The sequence below is a fragment of the Pipistrellus kuhlii genome, unplaced genomic scaffold (assembly GCF_014108245.1).
Source record: "Pipistrellus kuhlii isolate mPipKuh1 unplaced genomic scaffold, mPipKuh1.p scaffold_m20_p_1, whole genome shotgun sequence".
Classification (NCBI taxonomy): domain Eukaryota; kingdom Metazoa; phylum Chordata; class Mammalia; order Chiroptera; family Vespertilionidae; genus Pipistrellus; species Pipistrellus kuhlii.
Genome location: NW_023425404.1, coordinates 51,342,667 through 51,358,177, shown reverse-complemented (window position 1 = coordinate 51,358,177; position 15,511 = coordinate 51,342,667). Strand labels below are relative to the sequence as shown.

The 15,511-nt window shown below is 38.5% G+C and overlaps 1 protein-coding gene across 7 annotated transcripts in view; it reads right to left on the bottom strand.

Moving 5' to 3' along the window:
- TTBK2 (tau tubulin kinase 2) overlaps positions 1 to 15,511 on the bottom strand; it is a 133,631-nt gene that overhangs the window by 11,500 nt on the left and 106,620 nt on the right. For all 7 annotated transcript variants that reach the window (XM_036444631.2, XM_045583433.1, XM_036444641.2 and 4 more), the window contains 2 exons: positions 11,053 to 11,269; positions 6,332 to 6,543 (listed from right to left, as the gene is read on the bottom strand). In XM_036444631.2, the coding sequence (XP_036300524.1) occupies positions 6,332 to 6,543; positions 11,053 to 11,269 (429 nt within the window). The remainder of the gene's footprint in view (positions 1 to 6,331; positions 6,544 to 11,052; positions 11,270 to 15,511) is intronic.

Sequence of the window (15,511 nt, the reverse complement as noted above, 5' to 3'; positions counted from 1 at the left end):
TCCATCCCCAATAGGGGGCATGCAGGAGGCAGCCAATTGATGCTGCACTGTCACATGGATGTTTCTCTGTCTCCCTTTCCCTTCCCCTCTCCCTCTAAAAACAAACAAACCGATAAACTATTTTATTATTATTATTATTATTATATTATTATTATTATTAAAATATATTTTATTGATTTTCTAGAGAAAGAGAGAGATAGAGAGTTAGAAACATCAATGAGAGAGAATCATCGATCAGCTGCCTCTTGCACACCCCCTACTGGGGATGTGCCCACAACCAACGTACATGCTCTTGACCGGAATTGAACCCGGGACCTTTCAGTCCCCAGACCAACGCTCTATCCACTGAGCCAAACCAGTTTTGGCTATTTTATTATTATTTTTTAATCTTTAATTTGAAAGTATTACATATGTCAATAAACTATTTTTAGAAAAAGGGAGCAAAGAAGCTAGTATACATAAGGAAAATACTTTCTGCATTTGTTTGTCTCTAGCAATGTATGCAAATATGTACTCATTCAATTATATCCTCCAAAGGCAAGGCTTTGAAGAAGAGCATGTACTGTACCTGCTCACCCACACCTAGCCCACTACGCACACACAACTCCAATAATGGTGCTTAGATGGGGGAAGCTTCAGGGTATATTTTCAGTTTTGTTGGATCAAGAGGCAGTTGACACTGTACATACAAATCTGAGGGGCAGACAACATAGTGTGACTGGTGGTGTTTGGCTACACTGCCTTCTGAGAACTGATCTCATCTGTAGGGAAGTAATTTAAGCAATACATTTTTTCCTTAAGTTTATAATTAGGTACTTCAATTCCTTATTCATTCTAGGTTCTGGATTGAGTTCATTTTATTTTCTTAATGTATTTTTATTCATTTTACAAAGAAGGAGTGGGAGGAAGATAGAAACATCAATAAGAGAAAAACATCAAGCCCTAACTGGTTTGGCTCAGTAAATAAGAGTGTCGGCCTGTAGATTGAAGGGTCCCAGGTTCAATTCCGGTCAAGGGCATGTACCTTGGTTTTGGGCACATCCCCAGTAGGGGGTGTACAGGAGGCAGCTGATTGATGTTTCTCTCTCATGGATATTTCTAGCTCTCTATTCCTCTTCTTTCCTCTCTGTAAAAAAATCAAATATATTTTAAAAAAGAGAGAGAGCGAGAGAGACAAACATCGATCAGCTGCTTCTAGCACACCCCCTACTGGGAATGGAGCCTGCAGCTGTGGCTTGTGCCCTGATCAGGAATAGAAGTGTGACCTCCTGCTTCATGGGCCCAATACTCAACCACTGAGCCACACCAGCTGGGCTTGAGTTCATTTTCTTGGATTACTTCTATTCTCAACTCTGTTTTCCCTCAGCATGTACTCTTTTTAAAAAGTTCTATTCTGCCTAGCCAGTTTGGCTCTACTGGATAGAATGTCAGCCTGCAGACTGAAGGGTCTGGTCAAGGGCACATGCCTGGGTTGTGGGATCAATTCCCAGTAGGGGGCATGCAGGAGGCAGCCAATCAATGGTTCTCTTTCATCCTTGATATTTCTATCTCTTTCTTCCTCTTCCATCCTCTCTGAAATCAATAAAAATATTAAGGAGAACCAAGATGCGGCATAGGTAAACACCTGTACTCACTGCCTCCCACAATATCAAAATTACAACTAAAATACAGAACAACTCTCATCCAGAACCGCTGGAAAGTTGGCTGAATGGAAGTATTACAACTAGAGAAGTAAAGAAAGCACACTGAGACTGGTAGGAAGTGTGGAGGCCTGCAATGGGCTGGTTCGAATCCATGTAGGCCACTTTTTTAATCAGGAGGGAGATCACATCTGAGAGGTTGCCCGGTGGAGCTCGGGGTCCCAGAGCAAGGGAAAGAAGTCCATATATGCAGTAAGAACTATAGGCTGTAAAAACCAGATTGGAGCTGAGTGACAAATAGGCTTCTGGAGACCCTGCTGCTCCTTTAAAAGGCTGGCACTGTGAACTGAATTTACAAGCTCTCACTTCCTCTGAGCTCCAATGCCCAGCAAGGCTCTGGAGTTCAAACACATATGGGGAGGAACTGGACTGTCTGACATTGGGGCAGGAAGTCGGGGGCAGCTTTGTTACAGACGGAGGTCATTGTCCCCATGCTGGGACTTCCCCAGAGCAGGGCTGACTGGAAGCCAATCTGTTTGCTCTGCTCTGGTGATTCTCTGAAATTTACAACCCCACCCATACCGTGCCCAGTGGCTTTTGCATTATGAATGGTCTGTCCTTTCTCAGGCTAAAAAAAATGTCAAACAAGCTGCAGCTGGGTCAGGGAGCCCCAAAACTATCAATAAAAGGCCTAAGACTTGACACCAGGACAACTGTGCCTTACTTCACAGCTGGGCCTCATCTGGGCACTTCCAAACGCCATACAAAGAGGAGGAATCTGCAGATCTCTCGGTAGCTCCTGCTTGGTGGCCCCAGGCAGTGGCTGACTTTGCACCTCCCTGGAGACCCAAGAGCTAGTGTACCCAGTGGTCAGTGTGAAACCATACTATTGAATAGATTACAACTCTTCACATCCATAAGTGACACACTCAAGGGGCAGACCCAGTGAGCACCAAAGACCCACTGAAGCAAGTCCTGCTCCATAAGGATGTCTCCTGGACAGCAGCTCTCCCAGTGTAATCACAGATGGCCCCCACAGCCAATTGGCTTGGAGGTCAATTCTTCCTAGTGACACCAATAGCAATCAAGGCTCAACTACAACACAACTCTGCACACAGCCAACTAAGGGGTTCACTAAGAGTGTCCACCTCAGGTGATTGGGGAAGCTGAGCCACTGGATCCTATAAGATACCTACTACTAGTACACAAAGTCACTCTATCAACTCAATTAAGACTTAGAAGCTACCCAATACATAGAAGCAAACACAGGGAAGCAGCCAAAATGCGGAGACAAAGAAACATGTCACAATGAAAGAAGTGGAAGAAAGAAAACTACTGGATATAGAGTTCAAAACCACAGTTATAAGTTTACTCAAGAATCTTCTAGAGCCGGGACCGGTTTGGCTCAGTGGATAGAGTGTCGGCCTGCGGACTGAGGTGTCCCGAGTTCGATTCCGGTCAAGGGCATGTACCTTGGTTGCGGGCACGTCCCCAGTGGGGGGCGTGCAGGAGGCAGCTGGTCGATGTTTCTCTTTCATTGACGTTTCTGACTCTCTGTCCCTCTCAATTCCTCTCTGTGTAAAATTAATAAAATATATTAAGGGGGGAAAAAAGAATCTTCTAGAAACTTCAGAGAAACTTAGTGAGACTTTTTAGGATATTAGTGAGAATGCCAAAAAATTGGAAGAGGACTAGTCAGAAATTAAGTATACACTGACTGAAATAAAGAATAACATACAGGGATTCAACAGTAGACTAGAGGATTCTGAGAATCAAATCAATGATTTGAAATGTGAGAAAGCAAAAAATACCCAAGCAGAAGAGCAAAAATAAAAAAGAATCCAAAAATATGAAGATGGTATAAGGGTCCTCTGGGACAACTTCAAGCATACCAACATCCAAATTATGGGGGTGCCAGAAGAAAAGAGAGAACAAGGTATTGAAAACTTATTTGAAGAAATAATGACAGAAAACTTCCCCCACCTGGTGAAAGAAATAGACTTACAAGTCCAGGAGCACAGAGAACCCCAAACAAGAGGAATCCAAAGAGGAACACACCAGGACACATCATAATTAAAATGCAAAGGGCAAAAGACAAAGAGAGAATCTTAAAAGTAGCAAGAAAAAAAAGTTAGTTACCTACAAGGGAGTGCCCATATGACTGTCAGCTGGTTTCTCAACAGAAAACAATGCAGGCCAGAAGGGAGTGGCAAGAAATATTTAAAGTGATGAATAGCAAGAACCTACAACCAAGATTATTCTACCCAGTAAAGCTATCACTTAGAATTGAAGGTCAGATAAAGACCTTCATAGATAAGAAAAAGCTAAAGGAGTTCATCATAGCCAAACCAGTATTATATCAATATGAAACGCTGAAAGGTATTCTTTAAGAAGAGAAAGAAGCTGAAGCCGGTTTGGCTCAGTGGTAGAGCGTCAGTCTGCGGACTGAAAGGTCCTGGGTTTGATTCCGGTCAAGGGAATGTACATTGGTTGCGGGCATATCCCTGGTAGGGGGTGTGCAAGAGGCAGCTGGTTGATGTTTCTCTCTCATCGACGTTTCTGGCTCTCTGTCTCTCTCCCTTCCTCTCTGTAAAAAATCAATTTTATATATATATATATATATATATATATATATATATATATACACACACACACACACACACACACACACACACACATATATATAAAAAAGAAGAAGAAGAAAAAGGTAAAGATAAAAAATATGAACAACAAAGTGACAACAAATATCTAGCAACAATTAAATCTAAAAATCAAATGAATAAAAAAAATCTGATGAACAGAATAAACTGGTGAATGGAATAGAATCAGGGGCATGAAAATGGAACAGAGGGAAGGTTGTGTGGGGAATACAGGAAGAGATTAGATCTTATATGCCTGTATGCAATACCGATTTCTATTTTTTTGTAAGACTAATTCTTTATCAAACTAAGCTTTTATCCACCTTTATATTTATCCCTAGTCTTAGCCACAACTCAAAATGTTTAAATACTGCCCCAACCCTAGTCCATTCTTTTGATCATATCAACATGTAGACACAAGCTTACATCACATAGCTGTGAGTTGAATGATTATAGGAAGAATATATTGCATCCATGAAGAACTGTTTAAAATGGAAGCCAAACTGGACTAGGCCAGAGTGGCTAAATTGTCTCCGGACAATTACTACCATGCCAAATACATGGTCCTTCTAACTATACTCCACTGCCAATAATAGCCACCAGGGATGTACCGTGAAGAATGTCAGTATCATTGAAGTCACTTGAGTATTAATATTGTTATTATTTTTAAAAATATATTTTATTGATTTTTTACAGAGAAGAAGAGAGAGGGAGAGTTAGAAACATTGATGAGAGAGAATCATCGATCAGCTGCCTCTTGCACTCTCCCTACTGGGGTGCCCGCAACCAAGGTACATGCCCTTGACCGGAATTGAACCTGGAACCTTTCAGTCCACAGGCTGACTCTCTATCCACTGAGCCAAACTGGTCTCGGCGAGCATTAATATTATTGAAGCCTTCTTAATTCATAAATATATCCCAAATTCTTTTAAACATTTCATTCTGTCTCGCCAAAACCGGTTTGGCTCAGTGGTAGAGCGTCAGTCTGCGGACTGTAGGGTCCCAGGTTCGATTCTGGTCAAGGGCATGTACATTGGTTGCGGGCACATCCCCAGGTAGGGGGTGTGCAAGAGGCAGCTGGTTGATAATTCTCTCTCATAGACGTTTCTAGCTCTCTATCCCACTCTCCTCCTCTCTGTAAAAAATCAATAAAATATATTTAAAAAGTAAAATAAAATAAAATAAACATTTCATTCTGTCTTTTATTATCAAAATTTGAGGACAATGGGCCTCATAACTGCAGTCATTATCAATGTATGGCTTTCTAAGTTTCACCTGTCCTCTCAAAGTTGATTGTGAGCTCTTTAAAGTCCTGTCTTTCCTTCTTTCTAGGTAGAATGATAAACTTATTCATGTCTATTTTCCCTACAGCACTACTCATAGAAGGCCTTCATTAAAATGAACTGACTTGTCTGTCCTTTGTGTATAAATGACTTTTCTCCCTCCTTCCTCCTTAATGCCTTCTCCAACTCTATACTGCATCTTCTCCATTCCAATAAGAGATCACCTTCCAAACAAAGACACTTCAAAATGTTCATTTAGCCGAAACCGGTTTGGCTCAGTGGTAGAACGTCGTTCTGCGGACTGAAAGGTCCCTAGTTCGATTCCGGTCAGGGGGCATGTACATTGGTTGCAGGCACATCCCAGGCAGGGGGTGTGCAGGAGGCAGCTGGTCAATGTTTCTCTCTCATCGACGTTTCTGGCTCTCTATCTCTCTCCCTTACTCTCTGTAAAAAAATCAATAAAATATATTTTAAAAAATGTTCATTTATTGACTAATTACTAACTAATATCTAGTATTATAAACTTACCAGCGCCCACTGTCCAGCTCCCAAAGCCAAAGGCTATGTTACAGGAATTGTAACAACATTAGGAGGCAATTTACAACAACAATCAAGATGGTAATTAAAAACATAGATAAGAGCTTAATCAAATCAGTGCTACACAAAAGCAAACATTTATTTGAAAGATTTTACATAATAAAAATTAATAAATAAAAATTTAAGATTATATTATCTTAGTTTTTAAAAAAGAGAAAAAACTATTTTATACCAGGTCTCAAGAAACTTGTCAGTATCTGGCTTTGGCTCTAGTGTTAGACGTTTTTCCAGCTCAAAGCTGTGGATGGAACGTAACTTTCGCACCAATGGAACATCTCTGTCTGGCTGAGTAATTTCTGAGCGGACACGAATTGGTGAACCAAGGCTTGGAGCATTCAGAACACCATTTGCTTGACCATGGCTATTCTCCTCTTCAGTAGCAGCCTAGATCAAATATAAAAGAAAATTATGAAAAAAATTCCAGTTACTATACATGATAATAATTGTTGAAGTCTTTCAACATAATATAACCAAATGCTTGGGATATGTTCTCACAAGATTAAAATATTTTGCCTAATTTAGGTCATGACATATTTTTCTCTTAACCCTTTTATTAAGTGAGCTTCCTTAATTTACTCTCAGTTTCAATATTATTTTAGTTTTTATACTTTTGGTACAAAGATAAACAATCTAAAAATGTTTAATAACCTTAGCTTTTTGTATTATGTCTAACTAGAAACTTCCAGGACCCCATCCACTAAACTAAAACTTAGGACATTCTCTTTGAGTCAGGTGGTTTCACAAGCAGTAAGAGAGGAAGCCACGCCTGCTGTGTAACCTCTATAAAAAACAAACAAGAATAAGGAAACTTGGTGTTTGAACAATAAGGACCTGGGTGGAGCAGGAGGCTGCTGGCATTGGGCAGCACAGAAGGGTGGGGCTACTTAGGGACAGATGCCTACAGCAGTGCAATTATGAGGGAAATTAAGATTTATACTAGTGGTGGGAGGGAAGAGGGAAATCTGGGATGTCTTTCTCATTAAAGACCCTCAAGATGTGCAAATGGTCTCCAACAAGGAGTTCACTTTGGCTACCAGCAGAAGCAGTAGATAATCTTCTCTGAAGGAAGGTTTCTCCACTTCCCAATTTGGGTCTACAGAACTCCTACCAATTATTAATTAAAGAGTAAAACATTAAAGATAGTCAAACAAGCTCTGGCCATGTGGCTCACTTGGTTGGAGTGTCACCCCACACACCAAAAGGTTGTGTGTTCCATCCCTGGTCTGGGCACGTACGGGAGTCAATCAATTGGTGCTTCTCTCTCACACCCATGTTTCTTTCTTTCTCTCTCTCAAATCAATAAAAAATAAATACATATCCCTGGGTGAGGATTAAAAAAAAAAGATAGTCACACACATGAGAAGGCAATGCCACCTTGACTGAGTCAGCAGAATTTTTTTAAGTGTAAGCTTCCCCAAATCATCAGCCATCAAACTGTTTCAGATAAAGAATAGAGAATAGCTAGGCATAAAATGTTTAAATAAATGAAGGCCATTATCACAAAGATTAACAAAGGATTATTTGGAATTAACAGATAAATTTAATATTAAATATTCTATTAACAAGTTAAATATATTAGCCATAAAAGGCTACAGTTATTAATTAGAGGATTAGAAGACAGAAAAAGAAATTACCTGGTATGAAGCACAGCAAGGTGTGAAAAATATGAAAAAATATACTAAAAGATATGACAGAATAAAAAGGCATAATATATGTTTAATTGGAATCCCAGAAAGAGAACAGAAAGAATGAAAATGTGACAATATTTAGGTAGAGAATGACTGTGTATCTTCCAGAACTGATAAAAAAAAAATTATGAATCAAAGATTCAGAAAACATAAAACATCCTAAGCAGGATAAACAAAAAGAAATATATGTGCAGATACATTGTAGTTAAAACAGCAGAACACCTAAGAAAAAAAGTAAAGCTAAAAAGTATTGGGATGGGAGGCCAGGTGGAATGATCATACACTCACATACACAAACATATACAAACAAAATCAGAGTGACAGCAGACCATTTATACCAATAGATGAAGCAAGAGGAAAAATAATTGTCGATCAAGAACTTTAAACCCACTGTGCCAAATCAGCTAAAAAACATATCTGCATGTGTATTTGCTGTATATGTGTGTATCAGAAAAAATAACCGCATAGAAGGATGTACCCAGGCTATTAACACAGGTTATCTGGTTTAGGAGATATTGGATATTTTTTATTCATTTGTTTTTTATAAATATATTTTATTGATTTTTTGCAGAGAGGAAGAGAGAGAGATAGACAGTCAGAAACATCGATGAGAGAGAAAAATCAATCAGCTGCCTCCTGCACCCCCTCCACCGGGGATGCGCCCGCAACCATAGTACATGCCCTTGACCGGAATCGAACCCAGGACCTTTCAGTCCGCAGGCCAACATTCTATTCACTGAGTCAAACTGGTTTCGGCAGATATTGGATATTTTAAAAAATGTATCAAATAATATTTTACCAGCTCAGTTAACTTTTGTCACTCCAGTAATTTTTGAAGATGAATTTTATAAAAAGACTGATCAATCAAAAAAAGAAAAAAAAGGAAGAACTTTAAATCCAATAAGAAAGAAAAAAACCGCCAAAACCGGTTTGGCTCAGTGGACAGAGAGTCAGCTTGTGGACTGAAAGTCCCAGGTTCAATTCCGGTCAAGGCCATGTACCTTAGTTGCGGGCACATCTCCAGTGGGGGTGTGCAGGAGGCAGCTTATTGATGTTTCTCTCTCATCGATGTTTCTGGCTCTCTGTCTCTCTCCCTTTCTCTCTGTGAAAATTCAATGAAATATATTAAAAAAGAAAGAAAGAAAGAAAGAAAGAAAGAAAGAAAGAAAGAAAGAAAGAAAGAAAGAACGAACCCCATTTTGAATCCAGCATAACTATCATTAAAGAATTAGGCTGGTTTTGCTGAATGGTTAGAACAGTGGCCCTACGATCAAAGGGTCAAGGGTTTGATTCCCAGTCAAGAGCAGGTGTGATTCCCAGTCAAGAGTAGGTTTGACACCCAGCTCTAGTCAGGGCACACATGTGCAGAAGGCAACTTGTCTATATCTTACACTGATGTCTCTCTCTCATCCCCTCTTTCCTCCCTTTTATTCTCTAAAAATCAATGAAAAAAATATCCTCGCATGAGGATTAAAGAAGAAAAAAGAATAAGGCTAAAATAAATACATTTACTGCTAAGAAAAAAGTGAGAGTCTCTACCAAAAAATCTCAACTAAAGGAACTTCCAAAGGAAATATTTCAGGGAGAAGGGTGAGTCCAGATTTAGAAAAGAAAATAAGAGCCAAAACCGGTTTGGCTCAGTGGTAGAGCGTCGGTCTGCAGACTGAAAGGTCCCAGGTTCGATTCCGGTCAAGGGCATGTACATTGGTTGTGGGCACATCCCCGGTAAGGGGTGTGCAAGAGGCAGCTGGTCAATGTTTCTCTCTCATTGATGTTTCTAGCTCTCTATCCCTCTCTCCTCCTCTCTGTAAAAAATCAATAAAATATATTTTTTAAAAAAGGAAAAGAAGAAAAGAAGAAAGATGAGTCCAAGACTTCCCAAAATGGAAGGAAATGGTAAACATCTTTTAAAAATTAATATAAACATTCCTTGTATGAAAGTTCAACATCACTAATATCTTATTTTTTTTTAAGTATGGAATTAAAAATAGAAGAGAACTAATAAAGATTAAATAGTGATAATTGGTGAAAGGAAACTAAAAACTTATGCCAATTACCAAACTTATGCCTCTCATATACACAGACACCCATATGGGCTGGCAACTAAATGTGGGTTTTTTGTGTGTGTGTGTGTTTTGTTGTTGTTTTTACCATGAGAACAGTTTGCTCCTGGTGCCATAAAGACAGCCATAGCTACATTCCAAAAATCTGACAGTGATCTGACAATTCTTTCACTACTTACTCCTGATTACTATTAGTCCAAATAATGCATATTTAATAGCCAGACCGCAGTGCACCATATCACACGTACACAGAGAAAATTTTTGCAAATGACTCCCATGACTGAAAATATACACTATTCTAAATTATATAGTTAATTCCTCAGAAGTGATTGTAGAGAATTCTTTTCAAGATATATTCCTCATTCATAAAGCATGACTAGCCAACTTTCTATCCGTCGTGCTAACAGGTATGAGCCCTAAGTCTTATTTTACACACTTATGAACTTAACCTTTTTTGCAACTAACCCTTAAAACATAGGAAGTACCAAAAACTGATTTCTAATTCCTTGCCCCTACATACTATTTATCTTCATATAATCTTCTATGAAAATGGAAATGATGAGGAATAGTAAGATCAGAGAGAAATTTGTGGAAAATTACTAAAAATTAATCATTCAATTTAGAAATCTATCTTTCCCCATACTTACAAGTAGACCTACTTGCAATTCTAATGAAGAAAAAAATCATGTCATTTGTTCAACATCCACATTGTCAACTCATAAACAGTTGTGTGGTGCTTCCCACCTCCAACTCTCCCTTCCCCACCTCCATCTAACAGTTTCAGAATGGGTACTCATAGCTCTATCAGTCCATACCAAAGGAGTCCAGGGTCTTGTCACATTATTTATAAAGACTATTAACTTCTGTTCAATAGATGTCTCTTATTTTTTCTGAAGGTCTAGTTAGTTGTGTTTTTTTTTTTTTAATATTTTTATCTTTTTCACAAAATATAAGATGAAGATTAATATTTGGTATCCATACTTCAATATTTTGGGCAAAATTAAAAAAATACTGCAACTACAAATACAGAAATAACTAGCAATACTGTCTACTTCTCATTCAAAATTGAGAATCATTATACTTCGCTACAGGAGAAAATAAGTAAACAGAAAGATATTACTTCCTATGCAAGAAATACACACCTTACAAATTCCAAACTTTATCTTGTTCCTGTTGGCATCCATCTCTTCCCAGACATCCTTCTCCTGGGGATGAGTGTGTCCCAGAGATCCAGGCAATTTATCCGGTGACATACCAACAGGGATGCCATTCTCCCCATCACTGAGATGTTCATCTGGAAACACCTCATCCGTATTTTCTCTAAGCAAGTCCCCTGGGATGGGAGTGGCATTAGCAATTCTAAAAATGAGGGGTGAAGAAAAGGTAGAATTTAAAAACACCAGAATCAAAAATTACGAGACTATTTTCCATTTTGTTTCTGGAGTTAAATGATGAAGTCTATATATCATTACAAGAGTAAAGCAAAACAAAACTCAAAACCTTGGAAATAGGCTGTGACAATTCTACAAAATAAAACTTGTACATTTTGATCAACAGAATTTTCAACCTGATTTAAAAATAAAAATTCTAATATAATAACTCACTAACTTAATAATTACTTTAAAAGTTAGAAACATTTGGTCTATGTTCCAAGAAGTCTTTTACAAATTTTTGTTTTTTTACCCATTTTTTCTCAGAGAACAACAAAAACTATAAACAGGAAAATGTTAATAATAATAATAATAATAATATAAGCAGGTATCAAATCATAAGTTATGCTTTGAATAGTGTAAAATGTGCATTTTTTTTTCATTTACAGACTTTTACTAAATACCTATTCCATGCAAGGCCTTAGGAGACGAAAAGAAGAAAAAGGAAATTCTTGCCCTCTAGGGGGAATAGAAAATTTGCAATTACACAGTTTTATACAGCTGCATGAACTGACCAGGAATGATACAGAAAATATAAATTGGCACTTTGTTTATACAATATATTGCTTTCAAAGTAACTTCATGTCTGTTTATATGGTTGGTCATCTCTTAGACTTCTGGCCCATGAAAGGCGCTTCTAGTTCTGTTATCACTAGTGATTAGGCCCCTGCCAGCTCTAACTTTCAATGACTCTACACTATACTCAATTTTTAAAAATACTGCTGACTGAACACAATATTTAGTACAGAATGAAACCTTTTCCTAGATCTGGAAGGTTTAAAAGTAGAAAACCAGCCTTCAGTGGATTATACTGACATACCGTATTTTTCGGACCATAAGACGCACCAGTTTTTAGAGAAGGGAAATGAAGAAAAAAGATTCTGAAACAAATAGTGTCCTAAAATATTTTATGTGCATTAAAACCCAACATCACAGTCATAAACACATGTAATCAACCTTGTAAAGTAAACAGCAGCATTTAGAACCATTTTAGAGCCGGGCAAGCACACAGAGACCACACAGAGCCGGGCAAGTAAAAAAACTTTTTTTTTAAAGTATATGTGTAGGCTATATTTGGACCATAAGACGCAGGGACTTTTCCCCCCCACTTCTGGGGGGGAAAAAGTGCATCTTATGGTCCGAAAAATACGGTAATTATTATGAGTGATAAAAGAGGCATCTTAGTGCACCACTCTAAGGATAACATTACACGCTGGCCCAGATGTCATAAATGCCATGCTGTGAGAACAAAGATCAGTCATTTTCAGGGACTTGCCAATAGGTTAGAGGTAAGCAATATAGAAAAGCATTGGCCATGGCTCTCAGGAAAGAAACTTATAGCCTTGTAAAGTAGTACCTGTAGTTCTGACACCAAGAACATCTTGAAAAGGTAAGTTTGGCCTAAAGTATCAATAGTTCAAATGAACAGATTTATTATAAAAGTAAAGTTCAGGAGGGGGATGAGTAGAGGTAGAACAGGGCATAGAGGGAATAAATGGTGATGGGGAAAAATTTAATTTAAAAGAAGTTAAGAAATAAATTTTTCAGGTGTAAGTTCAATATAATTTATTTATATAAGGACTTACAGTAGACATTAACATATATTACATGGCATACCAAATATTTATTGAAAGAATTCCCCCTATCCTGAGGAAAGGGACTTGCAAAAGGAAAAATATTTGAGTTCAGGAAGTTCAATCTACTAGCCCCACATCACCCCACCCCCCAGCCCTGTGTTAATCACTGAGTGTTCTTCCAAAGTCTTTTTTCCACATGCCTACTACTCTGCCTCTTTCCAACTACCAATTCCTTGGCATTTTCTTCTTCCGCTCCTCCACCTATAATCTGCTGCTATTTTAAAAATATTGATATATATATTTTATCGATTTTTTTTCAGAGAGGAAGGGAGAGAGATAGAAAGCTAGAAACATCGATGAGAGAGAAACATCGACCAGCTGCCTCTTGCAGCTGGGGATGTGCCCGCAACCAATGTACATGCCCTTGACCAGAATCGAACCTGGGATCTTTCAGTCCGCAGACCGACGCTCTACCACTGAGCCAAACCGGTTTCGGCAATCTGCTGCTATTTTCACTCTATATTAATTTCCCTCGTATCTCTTAAGACTTCAATACCACACACTTCCAGGAGCTCTTCCACACTCTCCACACAGCTCTGGTTCCTCTCTGTACTTATTCTCCCACTTTTACTCCTTACATTATTTTCTTCTCCTAACATTCTGATCAAAACCTGGATTTTGAGGTACAAAGGAAAGAATTCCTTTCCAGAGAAATTATGTTAAGGAATAAGAATGAGAAAGTACATATGAGAGTATTATGTTAAAGAATAAGAATGTGTGATAAAATATTCGTGCGAGTATCGTGTTAAGGAATAAGAATGAGTAAGAAAGTATGTGTGAAAATATTTTTAGCATGTGGTCTGTGTTTGCAGGCTAGATATAAATTACAGAAGCAGATTAGGGGAAAAAGTGAGGTGTGTGGGAGAACTGGAAAAGTAGTAAGAATAGACATCCTTTTCATATTCCCTTCCCCATAATTTAAGTCAGGGGCTGGCAAACTAAGGCTTCTGAGCCAGATCTGGCCTGCTCACCTATTTTTTGTTAATACAGTATTTTGGCACACATTCACTCATTTGTTTTCATGTTGTCTATGGCTGCTTTAGCACTACAACAGCAGCGATAATGGAGACAGATAGCAGTCCACACATTTTTATCTGGCCCTTTACAGTTAAGATTGCTGACTTCTGATCTAAAACATCCTCCTACCTTTTCCGGAACTTTCTTCTTCTAGTAATAAATTCAGAGTTGTGGGACATACATAATCATTTTTTTCTCTTTAACAATGATTCTCTAGGACTTTCTAATTATTATGCCTCCATAACAATTGCGAACAGAGAATTCAGCAAACTTTTTTTTTTTTTTTAGAGAGTGGGAGTGTGGGGAGAGAAACGTCGATGTGAGAGAGACATATTAATTGGCTGCCTCTCACACATGCCCTGGGATCGAACCTGCATCCTAGGTAGGTACATGCCCTTGACTGGGTATCAAACCCAAGGCCCTTCAGTGTGCAGGCCGATGCTCTAACCACTAAGAACACCAGCCAGGGCAGCAAACTTTTTCTTAAAGGGTCAGATAGTAAATGGTAATCTTGTAGATCTAATACTTATTTTTTTCCAATTCAGCTAGTTTAAATTCTGTGCAGTCTTTAAGCTGTGGGCTCATATGTATTATACAAGTTATCAGTCTGCCTTTAAAAAAAAAAGTATTTTATTGATTTTTTTACAGAGAGGAAGGGAGAAGGATAGTTAGAAACATCGATGAGAGAGAAACATCCATCAGCTGCCTACTACACACTCTCTACTGGGGATGTGCTCACAACCAAGGTACATGCCCTTGACCAGAATCGAACCTGGGATCTTTCAGTCCACAGGCTGACCCTCTATCCACTGAGCCAAACCAGTTAGGGCATCAGTCTGCCTTTTCAAAGGCACTTCAACTTATAAATACCATGCTAGGTATTTATACCATTCCTCACCAGTAAAACGAGACCAAGTTAACTACCCAATCAACTAACGAAAGGAAAGCTAGTCCTTCACTGTCTGCCTCCCATTTGCACTACATTTACCCTATCTCTTTTAAATGATTTTTTTTTCTTTCCCCCCAATTTTACTCAATATCCTTTATCAAATATTCATTTGAGTCTATTCTTCATTGTACATTTTATAATTTACTAAATTTTGAAATATCTTTTTTCTTTTCTTTCAAGTTTCATTTCTTTTTCTCTGTTTTCCTTTTCCTTTTTCTCTCCCTGAACCCACCCCTTTTGGGGTCTATTTCTTTTTTTAAAATATTTTTTTTAATCAATTTTTCCATTACAGTTGACATAAAAAATTTTTTAGTTTCAAGTATACAACATAGTGATTAGATATTTATATTCCTTAAAAAGTGATCACCCCAATAATTCTAGTATCCATCTGACACCATAACTAGTGTTATGATAACAGACTTACTAGAGGCCTGGCCTGTAGGGATTGGGCTGAAACCGGCTCTCTGACATCCCCCGAGGGGTCCTGAATTGCAAGAGGGTGCGGGCTACACTGAGGGACCCACCTGTGCAGGATGGGCTCGGGGTGGAACACGGTAGGGCTCGAGGG